Below are 26306 nucleotides of genomic sequence, written 5' to 3' on the forward strand. Positions count from 1 at the left end.
GTTTGTTGGACTGTTCATCCTTTGTTAAGAGTCCCACGCATATCCATCACTTTTCCTGGTCTTTTCCTCCTCAGATACCGACTTGTCTGTTTAGGAGTTCCCTTTTTAACTTTTCATTTTAAAACACTACTTTACTAAACATAAGCTTGATCCAGTGGGGTTTTTTTGAGCCACTATTAAAAAATGTGTGATTTATTTCATAAACTCGAGAGACTATGTTCTCAGGAGATACCATGAAGCGCCAACTGAAGATCCACCTCAAGGAATCAGACCTGTGTGTTCCCCACGTCAAAGGGACTCCAGGGTTGAACAGGAGTTCATAAACTTCACTTCAATTACAAGATCTATGACCTGAATTTTAGGCCAAGGGGGTGCGCATGCAGTCATTCTCAGCAATGACCTACTTCTGCTTCCAGCAAAATCACCGGGTGTTTTAGCTCTTGAGATCAGCAGCAGGACAGCCAGGCCAGTCCACGCATCCATTAAAGGCCCATGCAAGGAGTAATACTTCCAGAGAGCAGGGGAAGCACATAATACAAGCAACACAACAATGTGCAAACCCATCAGGCAACAGCTTACTCCTTTCTAAATTATCTGAGCCAGCAGGGAACACACGATGGCTCAGGATGAAAATCACATTACCTTAAATCATTAGTGCTCTTGGCTCGCACCCCGTGCCACGGTGGAGGCAGCAGGATCCACTGCACACCTCAGGATGTGGCTATCAGAAACACAAAAGCAGCAAAAGGCCAGGACAAGCCTGTACACACCCAGAGGCTTTGGAACAGCCTTGGAGGCAGCCTGAAGCTGGGAAGTTGCAAAAGAGGCGCTCGATGAAAAGAACGGCCTGCCAAAGGGAGCAGTTGGGAACAGCCCCCTGAAAATGCGAGATAAAACCCATCAAGCGAAAGAGGGCTGTGTTAAAAACAAACCCACGCAAGCAGCCACAAACACTTTCATCTAGTCCTTCCCAGCCTAGCCCACGCTGCACCACCTTTCTCCAGTTTCCACACAGCTCCTACTACTGTAACACCCCGTGTTGCAGGTCAGACGCCGGCAATGCTTTCAGCAAGTGCAGGCCCGATTTGTGTACCCTGCATCTAGAAATTAATCTCACTGAACTGTCATCATTGAGATATGCAAACATACGTTATCAGAGTAGAACACTTTTATCAAGAGATCGGCATGCCTTGTCTTGAGAGACGGTTATAACAAACAGATCATTATATTTATAGCAGCATAAAAAGAACATGCAGGGCCAAACACGTATTTCTGGCCTGTACCTTCTCACGGCATCTGAACTCCAAACTACACTTGAGTGAAATTCTGATTTGGTTCAAAGCAATCCGCCTCGATGCTTTACCTAGCCTGTTGTTCACGTGCCGCAGGTTCCCCAAAAGCCTCGCTCCTTTGCTCCGCACACCATTCATTAAGCACTGAACAGGACAGAGAACTCCATTTGCCTCCCAATGAAAGCCAGCCTGGAAGCACTGGGCTACACAACGCCCTTCCCATTACACTCCACAGCCACACGGAATGACTCCAGGCGCTCAGCCCAGGATTTCAAACGCTCCTACCTTTAGCCATCATTGCAAGATGCTGTCATCATTCGTTCTCAGCTGCATGTCTGCCGAGTTCGACATGCTGGTTTTCAGATGTTTGATACAGATTCTTCCAAGGTAGATACAACGTGAAAATTCTTTATTTTCAATCTTTAGATACTACAATGGATCTACCAATAGAATGCAAAAATAAACTGTGAGCCCTCTAGTTTAACTAATGTCCTATATATTACATATGCTAAGTATGTCGAATATTGGTTCCCTTATCTTTTATTGAAAGTCTTATATAAAAGCACTATAAAAAGAACTAATTATAATCATTAACCATTATAAACTGAATCAGGCGCATATATATATATCAGAAAGTTCATATAAACCAACATGAAATAGCTACATTCAGAGTTAGAAATTATTTTTCTTCACTGCCCCAGACAAGTTTCAAGGTGGCCATCTGTCAACCTTTCTGTCAACCTTACTGCTGATGACTTTTTGAACTCTGTAACATGTTTACAGAATTAAGCAACCAAAAGTTATGTATTTTGTTTGTATAATTTGTCCTGCAATTGCACAAAGTGCAAAACCTCTTCAGGACTAGGTTCAGAACCTTTACTTTGCACTCCTATTTTCATTCTAGTCATACAACTAATACAAAAAACATCTCTCCTCCCTCTCCAAAATGATATAAGAACAAAAATCTAAATGCCATTGTGAAAGAGTACAGCAACTAAGACTTCCCCATTCTGTGTTTGGCTTGGTAGAGTTTAATACCTTTTAATTTTTATGAAAACATTATGTCAATTTAAATGAATCTTTACAAAATGGGCGAAATCTTGCAAACCTCAGGCAAAAACATCACTGAGAATGTTGCTTGAGTAAAGACTATTGCATTTAGAAGCACAAGGTTAGTTCTTCCTTGTCTTCACTGTACAGAGAGTAGTAAAGCAAAGGAAAAAAAGAAAATAAATCCAAACAAATGGAACAGGAAAATAAAACCCCAAAACAAAACATGCAGCAAAAGAGAGCAATCTACCAGAGACAGATTCATTCACCTCTAAAGAGGATGGGAAGGAAAAAAAATCCACACATGACAAGCAAGAGTCAGATCATCCAATGGACATCTACAAAATCCTTCAAACACCACAGAGATAGGGCAGAGTAAGATCTGGTAAAGAATTATGACCAGGAAACAGCATTAAGAGGCCATTCTGCTCACAAAGTCACCCATTCATTAATAAAAGCTACAGCTAAGGGTGTCAATATAAATTAAATTCAATCCTCTTTTATGCTGATATAAATTAAATTCAGTTGCCTTTTAAATGCACATTGTAAATCCTATAGTGTGAAATAAATCACCATTTTTTCTGTAAGATGCACACTTAATTCACTGAGTAGTTAATACATTTTTAACTAGTAATATTTAGTGCATAACCCCAAGCTTATATAAAAAACCAAAACAACACATTCCAACTAAACACCAACCACAATTTTTTAAATTGCTGTATATGAACCTTGCCATACACATATTCTATAAACACTATTAAATTTATTTCCGCAATACCCAGTCCGTTAGGTGCCATCATTTAGATTATTTGACAACTGCTGACTTAAGACAGAGAATTATAACCCCATTGACCAAAACCAATCATAAATTTAATGTTCACTTTAAAAAAGGCACAAGTATTTAGCTTATTTATACCATCATCTGCAGCTCACTTGTCCCTTCCTGCAAATTTAGCTGCAGATGTTTTATGCTGAGCACCCAAAATGAAAACTACCCATTTACTGGCCCAATTTGCAGTTTAAGCGACTCATCCACAACAACTTTGGGGTGAATGGAAACACTAGAATTTATTTTTTGAGAATTTGTAGAGGATAAATTAGGCTGCAGAAGACAAAACCTACCTCCAAAAGAAGAAATCAGGAAATACACACCATTCACCTTCACTCTCTGGAAAACTGTTGAAGGATTTGTTAGAACCTGAAAAGAACTTGGAAAGAAGTAACCTGGAATTATCAAGAACAAATCGCAATGCACCAGTTTATTTCTATGGTAAGAGAATACTTTGATCAAAAGGGGAAGAAAACATATTTGTTAGTCATAGTGAGAAGTCAGATGTTGTGCCTCACTCCTTCCTCCTAACTACACGTATAGCTTATACAAAACAGCTGTAAGTTTGGTGTAAAGATACCTACAAAACTATAAAATCAAAAAATAGTCATGTAATGATTCACTGACAAATGGGAAGGATTTGTAGCTCTGCAGAAGTCTCCTGCAGATCCACATTAACAAGTAATTTCACTACTGTGTCACATGTGAAACAGAATAGGCACATTAAATCTACAAGCAATAGCAAAGTAGGAGTATCATGTTTTATGGGATTATGAAAGGGAAGGGATTATGAAAAAAATGGAGAAATTTGGAAGTGGAGGCGTATTTTTCCTGAAGTAATACTATTGTTATCAGAATTAGCCTGGAAGCTAGAAATGTCTAATGCATTTTAAACAAGGTTTTCAGAATTCCTTTCTCTGGATATTTGTTCCCAACTTTATGTGGATTCAGAGGCAGGCTGAAAAGCATTAGTGTGAATTTATCTTAAAACAGCATGGAAGCAGGTCTCCGTGCATTAATTGATGTCAAGTTGACGAAGCGATCATCTGCAACACCAATGTTGACAGCCTTCTTCGAACTCACAGATATTTGCAAGCCCCATTATTGTTCTTTAACTGTTAAATAAAATCCTACATCTATATGGCAATTCCATTGGCAACCGGAGTTAAATATCTACACATGTAATCATAAAAGATGCTTTTGACAACTTTCAAATTTTATCACAGATCTTACAGGAGAGATTTCTGTTAAATCCCCCAGTCACGCTCTCTGAAGGAATCACAGTTTTTCTTTTTAAGAGGCAATATGCTAAGCCTCATGTTTATGGAGAACTCATGGCTTGAAGCTGAAACAAGTACAAAACCCCACACATTTATTATTTTTAATAATTTCATCATGTTTAAAGAAATTGCATAATCTTGGAGAGCCCAATCTTTTACTTCAAGGTTGATAATAGTGAAATGACAACAACCAGATGTTTAGAGAAACTGCAAAGGGAAATCTCAGCTGGGACTTGACAAGACAAACAAACCCAATGATTAAAAAGACAGACTTTTTTATAGCCACAACAGCTTCCTGCAGAGAAGTATCTTGATCCTGGGCCAAATCCCAGAGTCCTGTAGGCTAGAGGCCTCTAACTCTATTTTTACTAAGACCTCCCTTGAGTAGGCTTCTCCTGCAGTGGCAGCTTATTTGCGTAACTAATTAGCTCCTATTTTGCAGATAATATTGTCATTCTTTCAGGACTAGTAGTATTAGCTATCAGTAAAAATTGCCACGTCTTAGCAGCTTTTTAAGGGAAGGAACCCCACTCTTTCTTTGTACCTCTGTTGCTCAGTCAGGCTCTTTCCAGAATAAGGCAGAGACACCTACATCAGCAGCCGAGCTGGACCATAACGCTTTAGGATTTCTTCAAAATTTAGTGCCCTTCAAAAGGAAATGTTTACGTTTGTTCTACCTCATTGTTTACTCCTGTTACACAAACATGCATTCAGAGAAGAGCTCATAATTGTCATATATGTTCCTGGCCAAACAAATCCAAAACTTCAGTGTGACCTCTAAGGATATCCTTTGTTCAGAGGGCGGTTTCTTTTCAGAGGGAGCCAAGCACACACCTCCAAGAGTTAATCAAGTCCCCTGGGACCTCATATTGTAACAGCTCATTTAAATTAAAAAGTTTTTTTTAAAAAGGAAAAAAAGACTAAAAATATTCCTCAATGACCAAACAAAATGAAAATGTACTTCTTACCTCTCTGCAACATAAGCTGGGCATATTTTTTACCCTAAAAACAGAAATGTAAAGAGTTTTTAATGATTTAGCAATCTTTTCAAAGACACATGCGTAACAGGCTTACGCATTTGGTAGCTCAGTGGTGTAAAACTGCTTAAGTAACTCCCGCCACCCGTTCCTCTCCTTCAGTAGCCACTAGCTCGTACAGAAACAACAGTGGACAGGGAGGAAATCTGCTACATGTTCAGTTATTGCAGAGAAATTTTAGAGAGAAGGGAGAAATTTATAGCTATAAACAAATGAAAATCTGTGCTCTATGGTACACCTTGTAAATGTAATTGAGTTACAATGTATTTGAGAATTAAATTGAGCATGGAACCAACTAATAAGCATCCTCTGGCATCACAGTGACCTATTTGTGCAAAGTATTAAAGAAAAACGTTTAATGGAGGATTCCCCAAATCCAATCTTTTGAGGTAAAACACCACATTTGATTTCTGCTTTGTAAGGAGGCTGGGAAAAGCATTTCAGGAAGAGCTAGAGACATTTATTTCAATGCTTGCTTGAAAAAATTAAAAGCAAAGTTCAAAACTTTGTATGTAACTTAAAATACAGAATGCCGATGTTTTAAACATTCAGATCTAAAGAATGCTAGTTAAGTTTAAATTTATCACAAACAATACAAACTGAACCTAAGTATTAATTTAATGGGATAAATGAAACAGAGACAGTTCTGTAATCAAAAGGAAATAAGGAAATGTCCTGTACTTAGAGAAACAAATTAATATAATAAAGAAGCTGAAAAATATTCAGGGAAAACATCACTTAACAGTAGTAATCTCGGATATTTTGAGCAGCCAGCACGCCGTGCTGCGTAAGCATCTGTCTACCTTGACATACCTGACTCAGCCAATCTGTCACAGGAAAAAAATAAGTTACATTTGTAATTTTGTTTTCAAACTGTTAGTGGCATTTCTCAAAGCGGATTTCACTCAAACATATTCTAGTAGAAATTTCTGCTCCTGCAAAACTCTTCATTTGTCTTTCTGGCCAGCCCCATATTATTTTTTGAATATACTTAAGAGCTTGGAAAAGTCTACTACATCTTGTTCCACTTTCAGGGCTGAAGTACATCCTTTCAAGGAGTTGCTCAGTTACCCTAAAACCGCATGTTGAAACTTTTTCACTTTTTGCTGCAGGTGTTTCCAATCTTAGAGCCCTGGCAAAAAAAAATGACATGGCAAGCGTCCAAACCACGGGCTACCTGCAGAAGCAAAATCCAATATTCCAACTTACAATCTTTGGAACATGTAATTTATCAATTGAGTTTTTCTACGTGAAGTTTTCTACTAAAACCTACATTAGATTAGGAAAAGGGTTCGTGCGGTTGAGGTGCACAGCTGGACCTGCTTGACTGTCACACTTAGATCACTTTGTGTGTGCTGACCTCAATGTGGCTTTTTTCCTTGGGTGAGTGAGCCCCAAGGAAAATAGCATTTTGATGCCTTCTCAAGTATTTGCCTTCTTTCTACTTCAAGACTTCTTTCCTGCTTCTTTCAGCCACAGATCATCAATGTAAACACCTGTAGTTCAACAGATCGCCTAGACTGCCCTGAATGCACATCGCTGGTATTTACAGGATGAAACACAAGTGTAAACACTTGTGTGCTGAGTTTTAAAACACAAGTATTCTTATTCCTAAAGAAACAGGAATTTTATTCTTGGAGCAAGAATATCAAACTCCTGGGTTTGCTACCCTTGTGAATTTACGCACTTCAATAGCAACTAAAAATGTCTCATTCCACTGCACTCCCCAGACAGAGAGCTCTCCTTCTGTTCCAGCTGGACACAGCAAAAACGAAAAATAACTCACCAGCGGTGGTGGGAATTAAAACGGCTGCATTCACCCTGTCATTAATTTATTTTGAATTTGGTATCTGCAGAACCAGATACACTGGGTAAAGACAAAGCCACGCTGGTGAATTTTTATGGCTTTTTAAAAAAAATCAACTTTGCTTTTTTACCCTAGGTCTAAGAAACATTGCATTTACATTGAAGGAAATAATAAAGTTTGGGATTAGCAGATGGTAATTTTTTCAGTGGTAAACACAATCATTAGTCATCCGTTAGTAATATAAAACTTCATTGGTAAATCCTTGCTGCTATCGACATCTGAATTCCATTTACAAACTTAATTTTTCCCATTTTTAGCAATGCCAGTGCGGCTGGCTGTTTTCCCTTTCATGTAATGAACAAAATCACTTTTTATTCATAGCTTCTGCTTCCAGATTATCTTTTTTTTGAAAAAGCAAGTGAAAATTGCTATTATTATATTAAATAATTAAATAATACTTCATCTAAGGCAGCGGCTGCAAAGTACAATCAGGAATACAAATGCATAACTAGCCATAATGATGTTTGTTATTACTATCAGTGGCATAACCACAGAAGAGAATGCAGCTCTTTGTACTGTGTATGTATATGATTTATAGGTGACAGATAAGACAGTTAAATGAAAACACGTCCCTCCAGCACGAGGGGAAGTAGCCTGGCGCATTCTGTAAACCAGGAAGAATGACTGGTAACTCACGAAGACCATCAGAAGAAAATTAATGTGATTGTTTAATGAACTGCAGAATAATAAATCACGTTCTAGCAACACATGGGTATCACAGCAAGGGGGTCCATTCGGGAAGCACGCTACTTGCCAAATTCAAAAGAGTGTTTTAAGAATAAGTAAAATACTATTTTAAAGTATGCTGAAGATGTGTTAACCAAGTTATAAAAAATGTGTACTTGTACTTCTGTTAAACACGTTAACTATTAAAAAATATGTATTATCTGTTTCAAACACACGATCTTCAGTATTCAGTCTGCACGGTATGCCATTAAAAGCTGTATGTCCCATCATTCCTAAATTAGTCACAATAATAAGATCATTATTAAAGATATAATCATGATACTGAGTTCATTATTAAAGATCTAAACCATTTCAATTTATGCTTGGGAGAACTGTAGTCACTGATGATACGTTGGCTTGACAGCCCAGGAAACTTATATGGCACCAATCCAGCAACGTACTTAAGCAAATGCACGATTTTAAGCATTTATATAGTTGCATTGACTGCATTTGGATTGTTTAAACATGTAAAAGTTAAATATAACCTTAAGCATCCACGGTAGCAAAGCCCTTGCACATAGGTGGGCAGCTCCTGACATTGGCTGCGCTGCCGTGCCCACCCACCTGCCTCCCGACTCCCAGAAAACCTCCAACAAATCCACGGAGAAAGTTTATGGCGATTTACTCCTCAGCCTCCCCCTTGAAACCATCCAAGGAGGGATGAAACCTGTGCCAACTTTTGCTACAAGCCTCACCGAAGGGAGATTCAATGTGAAAGTAACAGCCAAGTTTTATTAAAAAGGCCTCTAGTGGTTTCTGGAGCTTGGAAGGCTCTTTCAGCACTAAACGCATCTTCCAATGGCCCGGAGCCACAGGCCTGCGGGAAGGCACTGGCAGTGGGACACGGGGCTTCTCAGGGCCGGCAGGTTTCAGCGCCATCGGCAGCCCTCCTCACCCTCCCCACCAACACTGCCCACAGCACCAGCCACCCGAATAACCCCGCAGTGAAGGCACCAGGGCGCAATTACGAGGCCAGTAAGGTTAATTACCCCTACACCTATGCAGGGCAGCACAGAGGCCTCACCACACCGCCAGCCTACGGCACCTGGGGAGCACAAACGCAGCAGACGCTGCCGGAGGCGGCCAGCCCCGAACACAGGCCAAGCCCCGCCACAGGGCCGCCCACCCCGCACCGGGCAGCGGCGGGGCCGCCCCCCGCCCCACAGGCGCCCGGCCGGCAGGTGCAACGGGGCGGGCAGCCGCCGCCTCAGCCCGCCTGAGGAGATGGCGGCGGAGCGCCAGGGCGCCGAGGCCGCGCTAGGCCGCAGAGCTGGGCCAGGCGGCAGGCCCCCCTCCAACCACCGCGGGCTCCCCCGGGGCCGGGGCTCCACGGGTCGCAGCCCCCCAGGGCGGCGGAGGCGGGGGCGGGGGGAGCCAGCCCACCCCGCGCCATTCGTGCTTCACACAAACTTCGTCAGGGCCAGGGCAGCGGCTGCGCCCGCCTCTCGGTGACGTCACCGCGCCGCGCACCAATCCCCGCGCCGCTCCGCGGCCCAGAAGGAAATGACGTCACCGTATCCCTCCGCCGGCCAGGTCCCCTTTTTGTGTGTGTGTGTGTGTGTATGTGTGTGTGTGTGTCTGCGGGCGCTTCGCGCGTGTATCAGCCCGCCGGGCGCGCTTTTTTTTTTTTTTTCCTTCCCCCCTTCCCTCCCTTTTCCCCTCTCTGCTGAAGGGGGGAGGGGGGGGCGGCGGAGACACACGCAAAGCACGGAGCCGCCCCCCGCGAGAACGTACAGAGGGAGAGCAGAAACAGATAATTCCTTTTCCTCCTCCTTCTCCTCAGCATCACGCTCGGGGTTCCCGGGGGCTCATGCCACCTGCCCTCCCCTGCCGGTCGCCTCGCCCGGAGAGCGGCGGAGCGCGGGGGGGGCCCGCACGCCGGGCCCTTTAAGAGCGAGCGGCGGCGGCGGGAGCGCGGCGGTGCCGGTGAGGAAGGTGAGGCGGCGCGAGCCCGTTATGTGTGTGGGGGGGGGCGGCCGTAGGGAGGGGGGCGCGCAGCGCGGGCGGCGGTTGGTGACCGTTGGAACCGGTTCGAACCGCCCGGGTCTGGGGGAGAAGGGGGGGTCGGCCGGGCCAGAGCGCGCCGTACACAAAGCGGCGGCGGGAGGAGGAGGGAGGGCTCGGGGCTGCCGAGGCGGGGGACGGGGAGGAGCCGCGGCGGCGGCTCCCGCTGGGCGGCGGAATGCCCGGGCCGCCGCTCGCCCGCCCGGGCGCTGAGGGGAGGCGGAGGGATCCGCGCACACCCCCTCCGCCGGGCGGGGGGGGGGGGCGGGCGGTGACGCGGCACCGGCAGCTCCCTCCGCTCCCCCCGCCGCTCCTGTGGGCGCCGCGCACAACGCCCCGGCCGGAGCGGGGCCTCCCCCGCCGCCCGCGGGCCGCCATCCCCCGGGGAGGGGGTGGCAGCAGCCCCCCCCCCCCGTCCTGCCTCCCCCTCCTCCTTTTCCCATGGCTGGTGCTGGGTGGGCGGCCATGTTGGGCACGGGGATTATTTTTCTCTCTCTTTCTTAGCCGCCACAATACACCCAGGGTGGGTTTTGCGATACTTCTCTGGAGAAATACCCGTTTCTCCTCTTCTTAAGGGAAGCGGATGGTGGGGGGAGTCTCTGCCCACCTCCTTGAGGGAGCGACACCCCCCCACACCGTGGCCTGCTTGTTCCCCACCCTCGCAGAAGGGTCCCCCTCTCCCCAGAGGTCGGGGCCAGCGGGCCGCCAGCCGGCCCCTCTCCTCAGCGGCCTCCCCTGCCCCGCCGCCCGCCACCCCCTCCTGTCACCCTCGGTGCCGAGAGAGCTCTGGGTGCCGGAGCCCCTGGCCCCGGTGAAAGGGGCTCTTCTCAGGCACGTCAGAGGGGAAACTGTTCTTTTTATTTGCTGCCCTGAGCTGGCAGGCCCTCTCCCTGCGTTCCTGCCTGCCCCAGCCCCGTAGCGCTGCCCAGAGTGCCTGGGTCACTCGCCACCCTTGGTAATACCTGCTCGCCTGCCCCACTGCTGGGGCAGGGGTTCCCTTCAGCAGGCTCTCCTGGAGAGCCTCTGCATTGCCAAAAGACTTAATGCAAAATACCCCGAGGCTGATTCTTCTGGTGACAGAGAACAAAAATTAGATGTTTGTTATCATCAAGATGTTTGCCTGGCCCTTACTGTGGCTCTGCTCTCCCGGGTACCTGGGGAACCTGGGCTGCTATGTTTGGGCATCCTTGCTCTCTGCTTCTTTCCTTGGCTGGCATGCGACATAAAGCATGTGTGAAGATGAAGGAGAGGCATGAATCCCGCTGCCCAACACCCTTGCTGAAAACATGCAACACATGACAACACACACAGCTTTATTTTTATTAACTTGGCAGCAGTTGCAGCTGTCACCAAGACATACCAAATGGGGCAGGAGTGAGTGATCGGAAGTGGGGGTAGAGGAATGGGGGGTGGGAATGATGTGTTGCTTCTTTTAGGAAATAATTTGCAAGGATAGACAAATTATGCATATTCCCAACTCTGGTTCTCCGTGTATGCTGTCTCAGAGCTTCAGGTTGCTGCAGTTGTTAATTTTCATCCTTGAATGTGAAGCCAGGCTTGCTGTACGCACACTTTTTTTTTTTTTTTTTTTCCCCCCCTCCAACTGTATTAATTATTAGCATGTGTAATTAGCCCTGTTCTACAGGGCTACCTGCCCGGAGGGTTTGCTCTCTGTTGCTGCTTTAAGCTCTGTCTGGGTGTGGGGTTCTGCAAATGTTATTTACAGTTGGTCTTGCGTTTGTGGATATATATGGTTACATTGTTTGTGCCCCATCCTCACAGCTGCTTAGATACTGTCAAGAGAGCCTCCAACTGTTCCCGTGAGTAGACCTGCATCCACACTGACATGAGTGGAGCGCTCCATGCTGTCTCCTCACAAAAGAGCCCGTTGCAGAAATATAGCTACAGACATGCTCTTGGCCTCTAGAAGCTTCAAGGTAGTCCCATGCTCACAAAATATGCCGACAACCAGAAAGCAGTTTGTTTTCATCACTCTGCAGTTCAAACTTTAAGGCAGATAACAATCGTTCTAATTGAGTGTGTAATAATACATTTTAATTAGTAGGCATCACACACTTCAAAGTCTTTAATAAAATATATAGGACTTTAAATGATAGCATTTGTAGGAAACGTAACATGCCTTTTGAAATTATTTCAGTACCAGCAAAGTCAAGTCAACCACATCAGTCAACAAAAAGTAAATTTACCTTGGCCTGAAGGATGTAACTGTCGAACTCTGGCATTCAGCTTGCGCCATGCTTTTCACGTTCCCCCTTCCTTCTCTTTTTTTTGGAGATGTTGCTCGTGATGAATAGCCCTGTGAACAGTAATGAAAACATCATCCGCTATGGATTTTCATCACTTAGATTGTATCACTTTTAGGCTGTGCCAGTTAGCCATAAAAAGCCACTGAAGAGCATTATCTTTTTTTCAGGGCAGGGATTGCAGCATGTCTTGACAGCAGAAACCTTTATCGTAGGATTCATTTGCATTTAATGCAACCTCATTAGGTTTCTAAGTTCTTAAAAAGTTAAGGTACATTCCTTGCCGTTAAGTACGTGTTATTGAAAGTAAGCAAGAAAATACATAATGACAGCAGTTCCATTGAGGTTGTGTGGTCACCAGGGGAGGACACAATGGAGAGAAGAAGTGGCCATTCAGAAGGAAAACTTGGACAAGAGAAATCGATTTATGCATTAATTTCTATCCTAAAGCGTGCATTGAATCAACTGCTCAAGCTTATTTGTAGGTCTTCTAAAAACAGCCCTCAATCTTGTATTTTAGATCTTCTTTTCGGAACTGACAAGAGGGAAGGAGGCTGTTTTATAGCAAGTGGTGAAGAAAATTTGAGGGTCAGTTAATTCTTGGTATGTATTTTTGGAAACGATTGGGGTATCAATAGCATTATAACCACAATGCAATTAAATCTACAATGGCAAATCTGGGCGGACATAAAAACTGACAAACATTTGGCAAGAAGAATGAAGAAAGTTTATATACTTGGTGCTTTTAAATTTTTAATGTAATCTTCTGGGATGTAGTCTGTGCACAACCTACCTCTACCTTCTGTTGCAGGACAGAGTAGCCACATTTCCTCGTTTCAGCGGAGTTGGTAGGATGCAGTTTGCCCTGGGTGAATTCCTTCCTTCCCCAGAAGCCTGGTCGCCAGCCCACAGCGGCTCCTCTCTGGGAGCCGTTGCAGTGATTCCCCGTGCAGATACGTTGCAGGGACTTACTCTTTGTTCTGGGGCTTCTTTGTGCCAGCTGTGTCCCAAACCGCTATGCTGCCAGGTGTAGTGTCGGTGAACAAGGTGGAAGCTCTGTACGAGAGAATGTGCAGGAGCCACCTTTGGTTAGTCGTAGACTTCTGGAAGATGCAAGGCCGGTCTTTAAAGTTCATAAAATATTCTGTCATCACTTCCTCAGCTTGCTTTTGGTCCTTCATCACTAATAATCAGCTGTGACTGTGGGCTCCCCTTGGGAGTCGGCTGGGGCTTTTTTCTTTAAAAAAATTTAAAAAACCACTAGCATATCAGTGCAGTCTGCTATTTGGATTGATTCTCACTGCATATTCACTTGGTTTTCTACATTGTAAATTAACATGAATATGCATATTCTGTCTTGAAAATGGTGAGTAAAGATTTAAATTAGGATTTGTGAAGGCTTGGTGTTATCTTTTAGGGTTAGGATATCTGTTAGTTCAAACTACTTAACTTGCTACCTGTTTTGTGATGGTCAAAGTGTAAATGTATGTACATCTGGAGTTCCTTCATAGCCAGAGACAGTACCAGCTGCTCAAATCTGGGCTGGGGAGTGAGAGGTGGGAACGGAGGTGCCTGGGTCCTTCGCGGCTCTCTCAGTACTTCCTACATCTGATCTGGGCGAGGCTGATGAATTCCTTTTCTGTTTTTCCGTCGGTAAAGTACATGGCTATATTCGTACCTCTGTAGATAACATCATGTTGGAGGGATGATGCTGTGAAATTCTGGGTAATAGTCTCTGTCCCTCTGGGATAATGGTCCCTGTCCCTCCTCTTTGTTCCATCTTGAAACAAAATTCAGCCTTTTGCTTTACCAAGTCACCTCTATCATGGGGTACGTATTTATTTCTGACCTGCTAGTATGCCCTTAAGAGTGATTGTGTTGCAGATGATTGCACCCAGTAGGCAGAAATTGGGCCACCAGCAGTGCCCTGACAAGTACTGATTTATTTATACTTTTTTTTTAATTAAAAGCCTTAGAAAGTGAAGCTCATACAGCAAGAGTAGCGCATCCCATCATGTGAATTTTGAAGAACACTGTGAACAAGTCATTAATTTGAAGTCCTTTTTAAAAAGAAGTGTGTGTGTGTGTGTATACAGCATATGTATGTCATAACTTGTTTGCTTTGTGTCAAATAATATCAAGCTGTGAATGGAACTGTAAATATATAACCACACATCTTTTAGAGATCACTTCAATGAGACACAGCTGCCTTACTCTGCAGCTGTCATGTAAAACCTGCTATCCACAGGTGCTTTAGATAATAGAAAACACTTGGGACCTGATTCTCTCCGCTTGCATTGCTAACTCAGTGAAATCACTGAGTTAAAACTCACATTGTGGTAGCAGAGTCCTTTGTTTGCCACCCCATTTAGGTGGCAAAACTGGGCTAAGTGTTTATTTTGTTCATTGAGATGTTTTTTGAAGATTGAAGTGCCGGCGATCTTTACACCACAGTACAATGTTTTGTCCTTTCTACCTGCTCAGTCATTTTCTCTTGAGAAAATAATGATGGTCTATAGGGATTATAGCTGGTATCTCTCTAACTGTGTGAAAGTGGTTCATTGATAAATAGGTGCAATTGGATCTTGGAATTCAAATCTCAGTTGAAATTACAAAGGAGACTTTTTTTTGTTAGTGAGGCATAAGAGAAAACAAAAGGATTTCTCCTTTTCTCGTAATGAGGTGATCTGTCTAGTTGTATGCAAATAAAACATCTTTATTGTTGGATTTCCCCTGGTAATGGTGATCATGTCGATCAGAGAATGTAATCAGGTGGCTGGTCTCTTAATACAAGAGTTTAATGGCTGTTGGTTATTTTCCCCTGTATGGCAACAATGAGTATGAACCACATCAGCTGACAAAAAATAAAGGGTCTGTATCTTGCAGTTGTGCCAATTATTTGTGTAAGGCTAATATGTGCTGGCTCTTCCCTGAAGGTCTTCTCCCATTTTCCAGCTAAAGGGGAGAGAAAATATCTTTTGGTCTGAAAGGATTTATTTCTTGCAGTGTGTCTAGAACATTTTGTAATTTATTTTTTTTGTAAATTTTTTGGCACCCATATTTTCAACCAAGCATCTGCCAACTATGTGCTGAAAAGCTAAATGTGGAGTATTTATCATTGGGATTAATCACTTTATTGAGCAAAGGCTTCTTACATACAAAAATATTCAAGATCAAAGCTTTGAAAAACAAAGCTGTTACATTATAGAAGAGAGGAGACATTTTCTTAGTTCAGTTGATATGAACAGATGAAATACTATGCGCATAATGTAAGTTAGTGTCAAAAGAAGCTTGTAACTACAGTCTCTTTAGCATTTTGTCTTTGCATCTTCTGAATAATGATGAGGTGTTGAATAATATATCTCTTACAATGTGTGCAAAGACTTCCTCTGTAGTTCTAACCTTCCTGGGCAGACATATGTGCATGCTTTAATTAATACAGCAGGTTATTTATCCTGACTATTTATAGACTGCCCATCGCTAGAGCATTAAGGCACTGTTACTTGTCTGGCGTGGAGTAATATGATTCCAGACAAATAGTTACTGTTGTAAGTGTCACCGGTTTTGCCAGCGAAGAGAAGCTTTGTCCTAGAAGCTTCACAGGATTTTTTTCTAGATGTTTCTCTGAAGGGTGAATATTGCGAATCATAAATACGTAGCTATTGATCAGTTGTAATGGCTATCCATTCAAGGTCTTAGTGTATATCTTGTATGAGATTTTGCTTGTTTTTACTAAGATCTTGTAATTATGAAGAAGTTTATGTTAGCAGGCAGAGAAATAATATTTAAGGTTCTTTGATTCTTGCTTTCCCCTGCTAAGCAGATCTCTAGCATAATCCTGTACTTCAGAGCTTCATTTCATGGAACGTATTTTCTTGCCTTTTGTCATTCAGAATTTATTTTTGTTGGCGGGTTTTTTTTGTCTCTTTTGTTTTTTTAACAGAACAGGAGGAAGTTTGAGTTTGTGTTCGGTAATGTGAGCAGGGGCTGGGCACTGAGTTTTATTTCCAAGCCATTCACTGCTAGTAGAATCTTTGGCAAGTCACTTAATTTCACTGAACTCTTGTTTCCCACCTTTGAGAGAAGGTTAATAAAAATTTTTACACACTGCAGGCTTTGTGTAAATGAAGAAGCTAGTAATGTCTTTGAAGCGTGCAGGTAATGGGTGCTAGGGAGGATGTGAGCTTTTTCATGCTTAATGTAATACACTTGGTTAATTGTATATTAGGATTATTCCAGTACTCTTTGATTTCTTTTTTCAATATACTAATGTAATTTTATTTGACAAGTAGGAGACTTGATTTACTTTTTTTTTTTTATTTAGTTAGCTATTTTTTCTCTGATAACAAGACATTTTACTAAGACTAGTTTTAGGCTGTGTTTCTGTGAAAAAGTTCAATGGATGCGTTTGAAAAGCTACTGCTTCATACAGTATTTATGAGCAGGAGTTTGTATGTGTTAAGTTGGGGTAGTTTGGTTTATGTGCGGTGTTTATTAGTAATGTTTTGTTTATTCAGCAAGATGAAAAGAGTTAACTGTTACCGGAGTATTTAATTGCTTCCTGTAGCAAAAGCCTCAGTGTCAACAGCTGAAGTGTGCTTGCTGTTTGGTGGTAGAGCAAAAATATCTGGTAATACATGTTTAGTTCATGAGTTGCACAACGCTGTAGAAAAATGGAGCCTCAAATGCCCCCCGGCAAGCCATTTAATCCACCTTGCCTCCCTTATAGTATATACACCTTCTCTTACAGATCTGTCTGTTCCCAGGGGCATCCAGAACTGGAAATGTCATTAGTTCCCTGGACAGCCTGTTGCAACACTTCATCTTTATTCCTAGAAGCTTGTTTGGTGTTTGGGTTGGAATACTCTGTTCTTCAGTTTGAGCCCTTCACTTCTTGTTTCCATCACAGGTGTGGAGAACAGACTGCTTCCTTCCACTTTGCGACAGACTTTTACATGTCTGAAGGTTATTGTGCTTCGGTAGTCCCCTCTATGGATTGAACAACTCCAGGTCATTCCATCTTTTATTGAAGATCACCTTTTCTAGCTCTTCTGGACTCTGCAGTTGGTTTAAGACTGGCTCGGTGTTACGCTCCAGGCAGTGTTACAGCATGCAAAGCACAGCGGCCTCAGTTTGCCTGAGGAGCCGTTAAATGTCCCTTTGCTTTCTCCTGCTAGTGGATTCCACTGGCCGACTGGGCAAGCCTGAGCTGTTACTGGGTTTTTCTGAAACGCGTGCTGAATCGCATGCTGGGAAGGCGTGATAAGAGCGAGGAGTAAACAGCTGCAGAGATGTGTTCGAATACCAGAGCAGAGCGCTTGGGGGACAGCTGGAAGAGGCAAGGTCATGTAAAGTTCCTGAAAGAGTGCTTTTTTAGGTTAAAAGTTAACTGAGAAGGACTTGAAACGCTGAGGAAAATACATTATCTCGTTCTACCTGTGTTCAGAGAAACAGTATTTATACTTCCCTTGTAAAAGTCACAATGCTGGATAATGTTTCTCTACCGAGAGTTTTGCCTGATAGCTGAACAAGCCCGTGAGCACCCCTGATTTGAGCAATCTGCTTAGGTCCCCTCGAAAGACTAAAAGAAGTAGTCTTGGTAGGAGTAAGTTATTTGTGAGTTGGATTGGACTTTGGGGGCTCTTTATCTTCTTTTAAAGGCCTCCATAAAGGGCAAATCTGACTTCATAGAGACCAAAAGTGAAATTATGCAGAAATGTTTTCATTTACTGCATTCTTTTAAGGTTCTGTGCTGCAGGTACACAAAATTGTGAGACACGGGGATAGCTATTTTAAATATATATTTCAAATTAGCAGGATGTGTGTGAACAGGCATAAACCTGTTTAGGTAGAAGTACTACTGCTCTGCATCCTCGCTGAAGTGATGACAGGACTAGTTGTTTGGAGTTGTGTGCGGGGTAAGATAAATGAGATACAGTCTTTTATCACTATGAATGTTGAAGTGGTGAACAAAAGAAGATCAGCTACAGAGCACAAGTGGTGTAGTGGCTTCCTTGAAATATTCTTTAGTCTTAAAATGAATATTATTGTGCTTCAAAAGCATAATTAGGAAGTGAGAATTACATGTATTAGTATAACCTATAACCAAGCATAAAACTAAAATGAGCATTTCTTAGTAAAACACCATTGTGTGACAACAGCATCAAAGTATAAGCTCTGAGAATCCTTTTTAGACAAATAGAACACAGAAAAATGAGAGGCTGTCTTTGTAGCTAGAGGAAAACAACGGTATGTGTTGTTTTAAAAAAAAAAGTGCTGGCAGTTTGAATTTGGCAAATGTTAACAAGTTTTTAGGATTCTTGGGGGTTTTGAGGCTTATCGGGTTATGACAGTTACTTCAGATCAGCATTTGTCAAAAGTTTGTTTTGGCTTTGTGTTGCATTGCAGGGAATTCCCAATGATGGTGCTTTTGCACTTTACAACTAGCGTGGCACAACACAGGTACAAATAAAAGATGGTATTTGCATAAGGTGGTTGCACCCCTGGCCTTAGCCTTTCCTGTAAATCCTAGCTTGGGACTGATTTACAAGCTGCAGTTTATAGCAGGTGCAGCATTTGTTTGGCCAGAATTATGACTGTTAGGATAAGAAGGGTAGACACAGCTTAATGATACAAGACTTATAATCTAATTGCTCTGTGGCTACATAATCCCACTTGCATTTTAAAGTTACGTCTCTTCCACTTTTTCAACAGTGAGCTAATAAACGTTACTCTGTGTTTAAGCCTTCTGGTCAGCACTGTTTTCTGTGGCCATTGAAAGCACAGATTGTCTGCACACGAGTTGGATTATTTTCTTGCCTATCCTCTGTTATAAGCTGTTTATTTTGGCCAGTTTGTCTCAGAACAGTTCTCATCAGACTTTTATGGCTGTCAAATGGTAGTAGAGATGACAAAATGCAATCATAACAGTCTCTTTTGCCACCAAAATGTAATCAAGAAGAGCAAAATCCCTCCTGGACGTCTTGATTCCTGTTCACTCACAGTACAGAACTGCTGCTTGTTCTGCTCGCTAGCCTTTCTGGGGGTTAATAGAAGAGGGAACGAACTGATTCTTTTTTTTTTTACTATAATCCAGGTGGGAAATTAAGAAATGCAGGTCTTGTGGTGTCTTATTTCCTATAATAATCCTTATTTCCTTTAAAAAGGCAGTTGAGCTTTTAGAATGAGACCTATCAGTTAAAGACTTCTAAATGTATTACTAAGGAGAATTAAAATTTTGCATAAGCATCATTTATAAGTGAAGTTTAAAACCAGCCAAATCCTGAAATGGTGTGAAAACTAGGTCTGGGAGAAGCTCCTTTCAGCAGCTTGGCTTAATGGCTTGAAAGATGTCAAAGTGTGATTGGAAATGTGTGGCTATTGATTAGATAACAGTAGTGAAAATCAGCTTTTTGGAGACCTTTGGTGGCAACTCCACCACCTGCTGAGAAGCCATGTCCTGTAGGACACTGGAAACTGTTGCTAATTCTGAATCATCTTGTTTTTAAGTCTGGCATGATTGTCTGAATACTTAACTCTTAACTTTAAACATATACAGGTTTATACATCCTTGAGGTCTAGATTAGATGCAGTCGCAGGAGAAAGTGTCCCAGTGAAAGTCCTTGACAGGATCCATAGGCAGATCCATAAAAACTTGTGTTCTGTGTGCAGTGGTGCTCAGAAGAGCAAACAAAGTGGGAAGGTATGTAAACAGTGGAGCAGAAAGTAATACTGTGAATTATAATGGTATAAAGTTGTTACGAGGGCAGTGATACACCCCCTGCTTATCTAATTGCCTTTGTTTCTGCTCCTCTGTCTCACAAAAACAGCCAAAATAGAAGTTTTAGAGTTTGGTGGCAAGAATGAGAGAGACTTATTCATGAGGGGAGACAAACAGGCTTAAGTTGGCTGTTGTGTCTTTTCTCTAAGTAAGTATGGTAACAGTTATACCTAGTGACTAGTAGTGCAGGAAAGGTAAATTGGGTGCTTTGCTCCGGAGATCAAGAGAACATTCGTTTGGGTTGACAGACAGTAACTATGGATCTAATTGCAGAAAATCCCTTTACTCTTTAATTTTATTTTGAACTAGTTCATAATTGTCTGTCACATTCTCGGGTACAAGGAAGAGGAAGAGCTGGGGCTGTGGGAGCGTGCAGGGGTTCGGGTACATGCGGGTTCGAGTGGAGGGGTCGGCTAAGGCTAGCTGAGGACTGTCCTGCATTTGTGCATGCATTTTTTACTCATTTAAGCTTGGCTATTCTATCTGTCATGTGTGTTGGCAGTAATCCTAGAATATTCAAAACCATGAACAGAGCAAAAAGCACGATGCTTCTTTCAGTCACAGTTATACATGTATTTAAAGATACTGGGGTTTGAGGCGGTGACTTTTGATTTCAAAGCTGTTATGTTGGCTTTCTTATGCAGGAGAGGCAGAACCGCTGCAATTTTTAGTCAAAACTAAGGGGTTTTCAGTACCAACTTCACAGACCTATTTGAAAAGGAAACACAGCCTAATGAAGTAGGATGTGGAATCAGCTCTATAACTGGAGAAATAAGTAAGAACCTGAAAGTAGACCTTTGGAATACTAGGAAATAAAAACATTGTTCATATCTCTGGCATTAGAATTTTTCTTACAATGAGTGACTGTCGCTGTCTGACAAAATCCTGCTTTCCAATAAAGGTTTCTCTTCTCTTCCCTTTGCAGGATGGCGGACACGGACCTTTTTATGGAATGTGAGGAGGAGGAGCTGGAACCATGGCAGAAAATCAGTGATGTGATTGAAGATTCTGTTGTTGAGGATTATAATTCAGTTGATAAAACTGCTACGGGTAATTAACTGTTTTACTTTAGAATTATTCCTGTTACATGTTCAGTTTTTAAAGGGAAATGGCAGTGATTGGGTACATCTTCCAAGTAAACAGTCTTATTTGATAACTAAAAACCCCATTAATGAGTAATGTAACAAATTTCAATTTCTCTAGTTGTGCGCAGAGCTTTTGAGTGCTGGGTAGAGCTGATAACGATGGCAGTGCTGCATGAGGGCAGGTTTCTTCTGAATAAGTAGTTTAAGAGGCAGGGAACAGGGTGGTTTTTTCTCTGTGCAAGACAGTAAGATTTTCTCACGTGTTGGAAGGAGTGGCCTGTTTGAAAAATGAGAAGGAAACTTTGGCTAAGTTACTCCTGTTCTACAGCCAAAAAAGTAGAGAATTTATAGTCTACATAGAAGATGATGCTTTTTCTTTTGTGAAGTGCTTTAGTACATATCAGCATTCAGCGATTGATCCTTCTGGCAGTTTTGAAATGAGTGAGGAAGTCGGGTATTCGATTAGTGAATAGTATTTCCTATGACTTCTGTAATCAAACTAGTGAGATTAAAACTAGTTTATTATTACTTATTTAATCCATGATTTGATATGATCAATTTCAGTTGAGGGTTGTTTTTTTCGTTTTGGTGTTGGGTTTTTTGCTTGTTTTCTGCAAATGGGAAGATGCATAACTTTGTTCAGAGTCTGCATTTAATGTGCCGGTCAGAGTATGTTGTTAACTGTTAGTTGTCTCTAATTATGAGGAATTTAGACCCATAAAAAGCAGTAATTGCTAGATGGGAGGTTTTATGTTCTTCAGATGCTGTATAATCATTCAATTTGTAATGGAGCCCTAACTGAGTAAAGATACAAGGATGATACTTTCTGATTGTTGATTTCTGTTGGCATGAACACAGTGAGTTGGGCCATTGTGCATATACCTATTTGATACAAATTAAGCCTCGATGAGGAGCATTTCATGATTTGGGAGTACATCATACGTTACTATGATCAGAAAGACTTGCATTCACTCTCCCTTTGGTTCTTGCCACACACTTGAGTCTGGTGCATGGAAAAAAGAATTCTTACCGCAGTTATGTGTGTGGGTGAGGTAGTCTGGCACGTTTGATAATTTAGGCTTTTGTTCGGCCATTTCAATTACCCTTTTCTTGGTCAAGATCAAGCAAAGCATCAGCTTAATGTCTGGAATAGAGGTGGGACTAAGCCTTGTTGTAGGCCAGGGGTAGCTAATGACAGCGTTTAAATGTGTCTCGCATTTCTGGCTGCTGCAATGCTGAGCATGGATCCTGGTGTGAAGTACTGTGGGAGCATTGGTAGTCAGTGCTGCTAACGGGTAGTAGCTGTTCCACACGACTTGTGGTCGACACAGGGTGTTCATGGAAGTATTCTACAGTCAGGGCTTTGGAAGGCTTGTTGATAATAATGAGTAGGATGAGGCTGTCCCTGCTTAGGGAAGGGCATGCTTCTGCTGCTGTCACCTGCTTCCTCTTGGCCTTCCAACCAGGGAGGATGTGGAAGGAGTTTACTTGGAATAGTATTCAGAGGTGTCAAGGTAGGAGGATGTTTGGAAGGAGAAAGTGGTTCAGTCATAGACATGTTGAAATGGACATAAAACTAACAGTGGTCTTGAGTAAGTTGAATTTCTCTTGCTTGTGCTGTTTGATGGAAAATACACAGCTAAAGAAGTTGGATGCAAGTATGGACTATTTCATGAAGCTAAAAATTTTACTTAGTGTGACAATATGGTGATACAGCTGAGAAGCACGCTGGTATGGTGTCGCTACAAACAAATTGTGCTTTCTCTTTCTTTTTTTTTTTTTCCTAAATACAATTATGCCATTCCTTTCTAGCAGTTTCAGTGAGTCTGCAGCCTGTCTCTGCCCCCCTGCCAGCTGCTGCCCATGCATCTGTAGGTGCTAATCTCTCTGCAGCCACGTCTGTCATTAGCAGTGGGGCTCAGAATAGTGACAGTGCTAAGATGACGCTAGTGCCAATATTTGTGAACAACAATGGTAAGCAGAAATGCCTTCAGTATTTAGTGCGGTTTGGGGTGCAGAGAGGAAATGCGAGGCTCGCTTGCGCTCACACTGTGTGAGCTGTGGGCACGTGAGACTTTACGGGCTGAGCAGGGAGGTGTCAGAGCAGAATTTGAGTGGGAGTCATGCTAAACCTTGCAGGGACTACAGGGAGTAGCAGCTGGTTTTCTTCCGTTCAAGAATGAATCCAGTGCCCTTACACATTAGTGGAAATTACCATTAATAGTGTTACCCTCCAGGTAAGGTGTAAAATGAAGGTCCTGACTACTCAGTGTCACTCTGGTGCATCATGATGTGTTTTGCAAGAGCAGATGTGTTAAACTGGTATGTTTGGCCAAATTCCAGGGTGAATAATTCTGGCCCTTTTTGCTGTTAAAGGGTTGTCACCCTTCGTTTCAGAGATAGCTTAAGCAATCTCTCCGCGTAATGTAATATACTGAAATATATAAAGTGGGGTTAGGATTCTTTGGGATTAAGGAGCTGGAAAAGTATGTTTCTCAAACTCACCTGAAAGTCATTGTATCATGTAATAAAATATGATCAGACACATGAGTAATGAGGGAGGTTCTATACACTATTTGAAACAGATACTTCTGTTGGGAGTGTCTTAAAAGTATCTTGAATTCCAAATGTATTGGATATCACTATGTAATGCAGTTGTGATGAATATTTCATAGCTGTACCAATAAAAGTAAATTGAGACAGATGTTTTGAATCGATTACAAGAAATTAATAAAGGCTTGGTGATATCAGTGTGCTATAATTAGATTAACAGTTAAGAAAAACAAGTGGGGTTACTTACTGAAAAAACTAATCTTCTGATAGCAATATGTTTATCAATAAAAGATTGTGTATTCTTCTGACAGGTTCAAATATGCCCCTGTAGGGTCGGCTCTCCAAATGATTCCCAGATCCCATGAAACCAGTGGGATTTGTACAGGACTCTAATTTGGAGAGGCTTTTGTCACATCTTAAATTTGAAAGGATTGTGCAGAATCACAACAATCCATGAAACTTTCTTCTTTGTTTCTTTTATTTGTTTTCCCTCAAAAATAAGGCTCGTGGTGAGCTCTGGAATGTAATCCAGAGCTCTGTTGTCTGACCTGAAAATGTAGGGAGGAAGGCTGAAAAAGAAAACAAACTTTGATGCTTTTGTTTTCCTTTCTCAGTCCCTTGCTGCGTAGTCTGATGATGCCCAGCATCCTCTCAGGGCTGCGAGAGCATTAGAGGTTTAGGAGGATTGCTGCATACTGCTGCTGTAGGCTGGGTGGAAATACATATTTATATTTTTTTTTTAGCATCTGTGGTACAGTTCAGAGGTACATGGAAGTATTTTCCTAATGGCTTAGTTCCTCACAGGCTTTGGAGGAACCTTTCCCTGAAAAACCGGTGTTCTATTTCTAGACATTAATCGCAGTACTCTGTACTAGAGGAATGAAATCATAGGCATAGCTACCTATGGTCATCACCTTTTATATGCTTATTATTTTATTCTGGTTTGCAAACAGCATTAGCGGTAGCTATCAGGGAACCTTCAGATTATACTCCATAGCTTAAAAAGTGGAGTCGGGCAGGGTCGTTACTCAGTGTGACTTCATCTGTCACTTTCCATAGTCCTTTTTCTTTTGTGTATCTCTAGTAGTGTGTCATCTAACTGTAAATTACCGCTGTGGAAGCGACCTGATGGTGCGTGTGGTTTGTTGGGCAGGAATTGACTGCATTGGTTCAGCAGAAGATTGCTTGACCCATTGACTTCAGGACCGATGCAAACCCAAATTCTTCTGCCTACAGCATGGCCTTTTCTTTCCTGTTATAGTTGTTGAGTCCCAGCTCTTGTGACATGACTTTGACTGGCAGGGGAATCCTTTTTGGCTTGATGCCAGTGAGGATTTTGAGTGGCAAAGTGCCACAAGGACATCTGTCACCTCTTCAATCCCTGCAGTCTCCGCTGGCCCAGTAACTGAGGGTCACATCCCAGTTTAAGTTGTGACTATGTGGAACGCTCATGAAATGAGCCGTGTCTGGAGTCATCCCAGCTTTCAGCAATCTGTTTTTTATGCTCATGGCTGTCGTCTTGCGTTTTGTTTTACATTAATTAAAAAGACTTACAAGCTAGGGCTGAAAAGGACCCATTAAATCTGTCCATTCTCCCAGTGTAAGGTTTTGTTTTCGTTTGTAATTCACTTATGAGCAAGCAAGCCGGAGACTTAAAATTTAACCTTTTCTTAAACAACAGCATCCCTGTTGGTAAATATCTAACTTTCAGGACTGTGTCAACAGACACAGGCTTGAATTCCTTGTGAGGTGTATTGTACCGGTTCTCCTTTGAATGAACAGAGCAGAAGTGCGTCCTGGGCTGGATAGAAATGACCCCATGTCCAAAAATCAAGAAACAAAATTTCCAAACTAAAGGTGGAAATACCTTTTAGCTTCTCTTTGTCTATCTTTCAGCTGGATCCAGTTTTTTCCCTGCAGATTAGTTTTAAAATGTCTTGAATTACTGGGACATAAAAGGAAAAATTATTGGAAGCTAAATATATTTGAAGTGACGCTCGGCCTAATTTTTTCTTTCCTTCGAATGCTCTTAGCTGTACCTGTATCCCACTCAAACCAGTTCTTTCTTATGTCACATAGACATGCATAGCTAGCTGGTGTAACATGTCCGTCCGTTTCTGCAGAGTCCCCGTATCCAAGAAAGCACTGTTGTTGTTGACAAGAAAATGAGATGGGTGCCACGCGGCACATCAGCCTGACAGCTTGACTCCTTTTTAATAATTCCACCATCAGATAAAAATATAACTTACATTCCTGCAATTCCTTTTACCACAAGAATCACAAAGTGCTTTTTGTCCTGAAAATACAGAAGCTATAGAAGAAAAATACTGTGCTTATATTTAGAATGCAGCAATTGCGTAATGGTATACGGTTAAGGCAGGCTGGGATGGGAAGTGACAAAACTTAGTCTAGTTTAAATTACTGCTTGCATCAGTGTGATGGGATGCTTGCAGTGCATGCTTGCTCTGTGTACTGCCCTGTGATCCCTCTCTGCCCTAAACTGTATATAACATACAGTGTAATTTCTGTCTCTAACACT

General features: G+C 42.3%; 1 protein-coding gene and 1 long non-coding RNA gene across 14 annotated transcripts in view; one reads left to right on the top strand and one right to left on the bottom strand.

The window, feature by feature from the left end:
• Nucleotides 1-1583: 1583 nt before the first annotated feature.
• Nucleotides 1584-9491, bottom strand: LOC121080017. Its single transcript, XR_005825255.1, has 3 exons — nucleotides 9071-9491; nucleotides 3465-3550; nucleotides 1584-1732 (listed from the first exon to the last, which is right to left on the bottom strand). It is a non-coding gene; the product is annotated as an uncharacterized LOC121080017 (long non-coding RNA).
• A 122-nt stretch (nucleotides 9492-9613) lies between these two features.
• The window catches only part of POGZ (pogo transposable element derived with ZNF domain), a 37281-nt gene continuing 20588 nt past the window's right edge, over nucleotides 9614-26306 (top strand). For 3 of the 13 annotated variants that reach the window (XM_040618418.1, XM_040618424.1, XM_040618426.1), the window contains exons 1-2: nucleotides 9614-10016; nucleotides 21055-21179. In XM_040618418.1, coding sequence (XP_040474352.1) covers nucleotides 21056-21179 — 124 coding nt within the window. In that variant the 5' untranslated portion in view covers nucleotides 9614-10016; nucleotide 21055. The other 10 variants (XM_040618427.1, XM_040618430.1, XM_040618429.1 and 7 more) reach the window with 8 other exon arrangements.

Source organism: Falco naumanni, chromosome 20 (assembly GCF_017639655.2).
Source record: "Falco naumanni isolate bFalNau1 chromosome 20, bFalNau1.pat, whole genome shotgun sequence".
Taxonomy (NCBI): Eukaryota; Metazoa; Chordata; class Aves; order Falconiformes; family Falconidae; genus Falco; species Falco naumanni.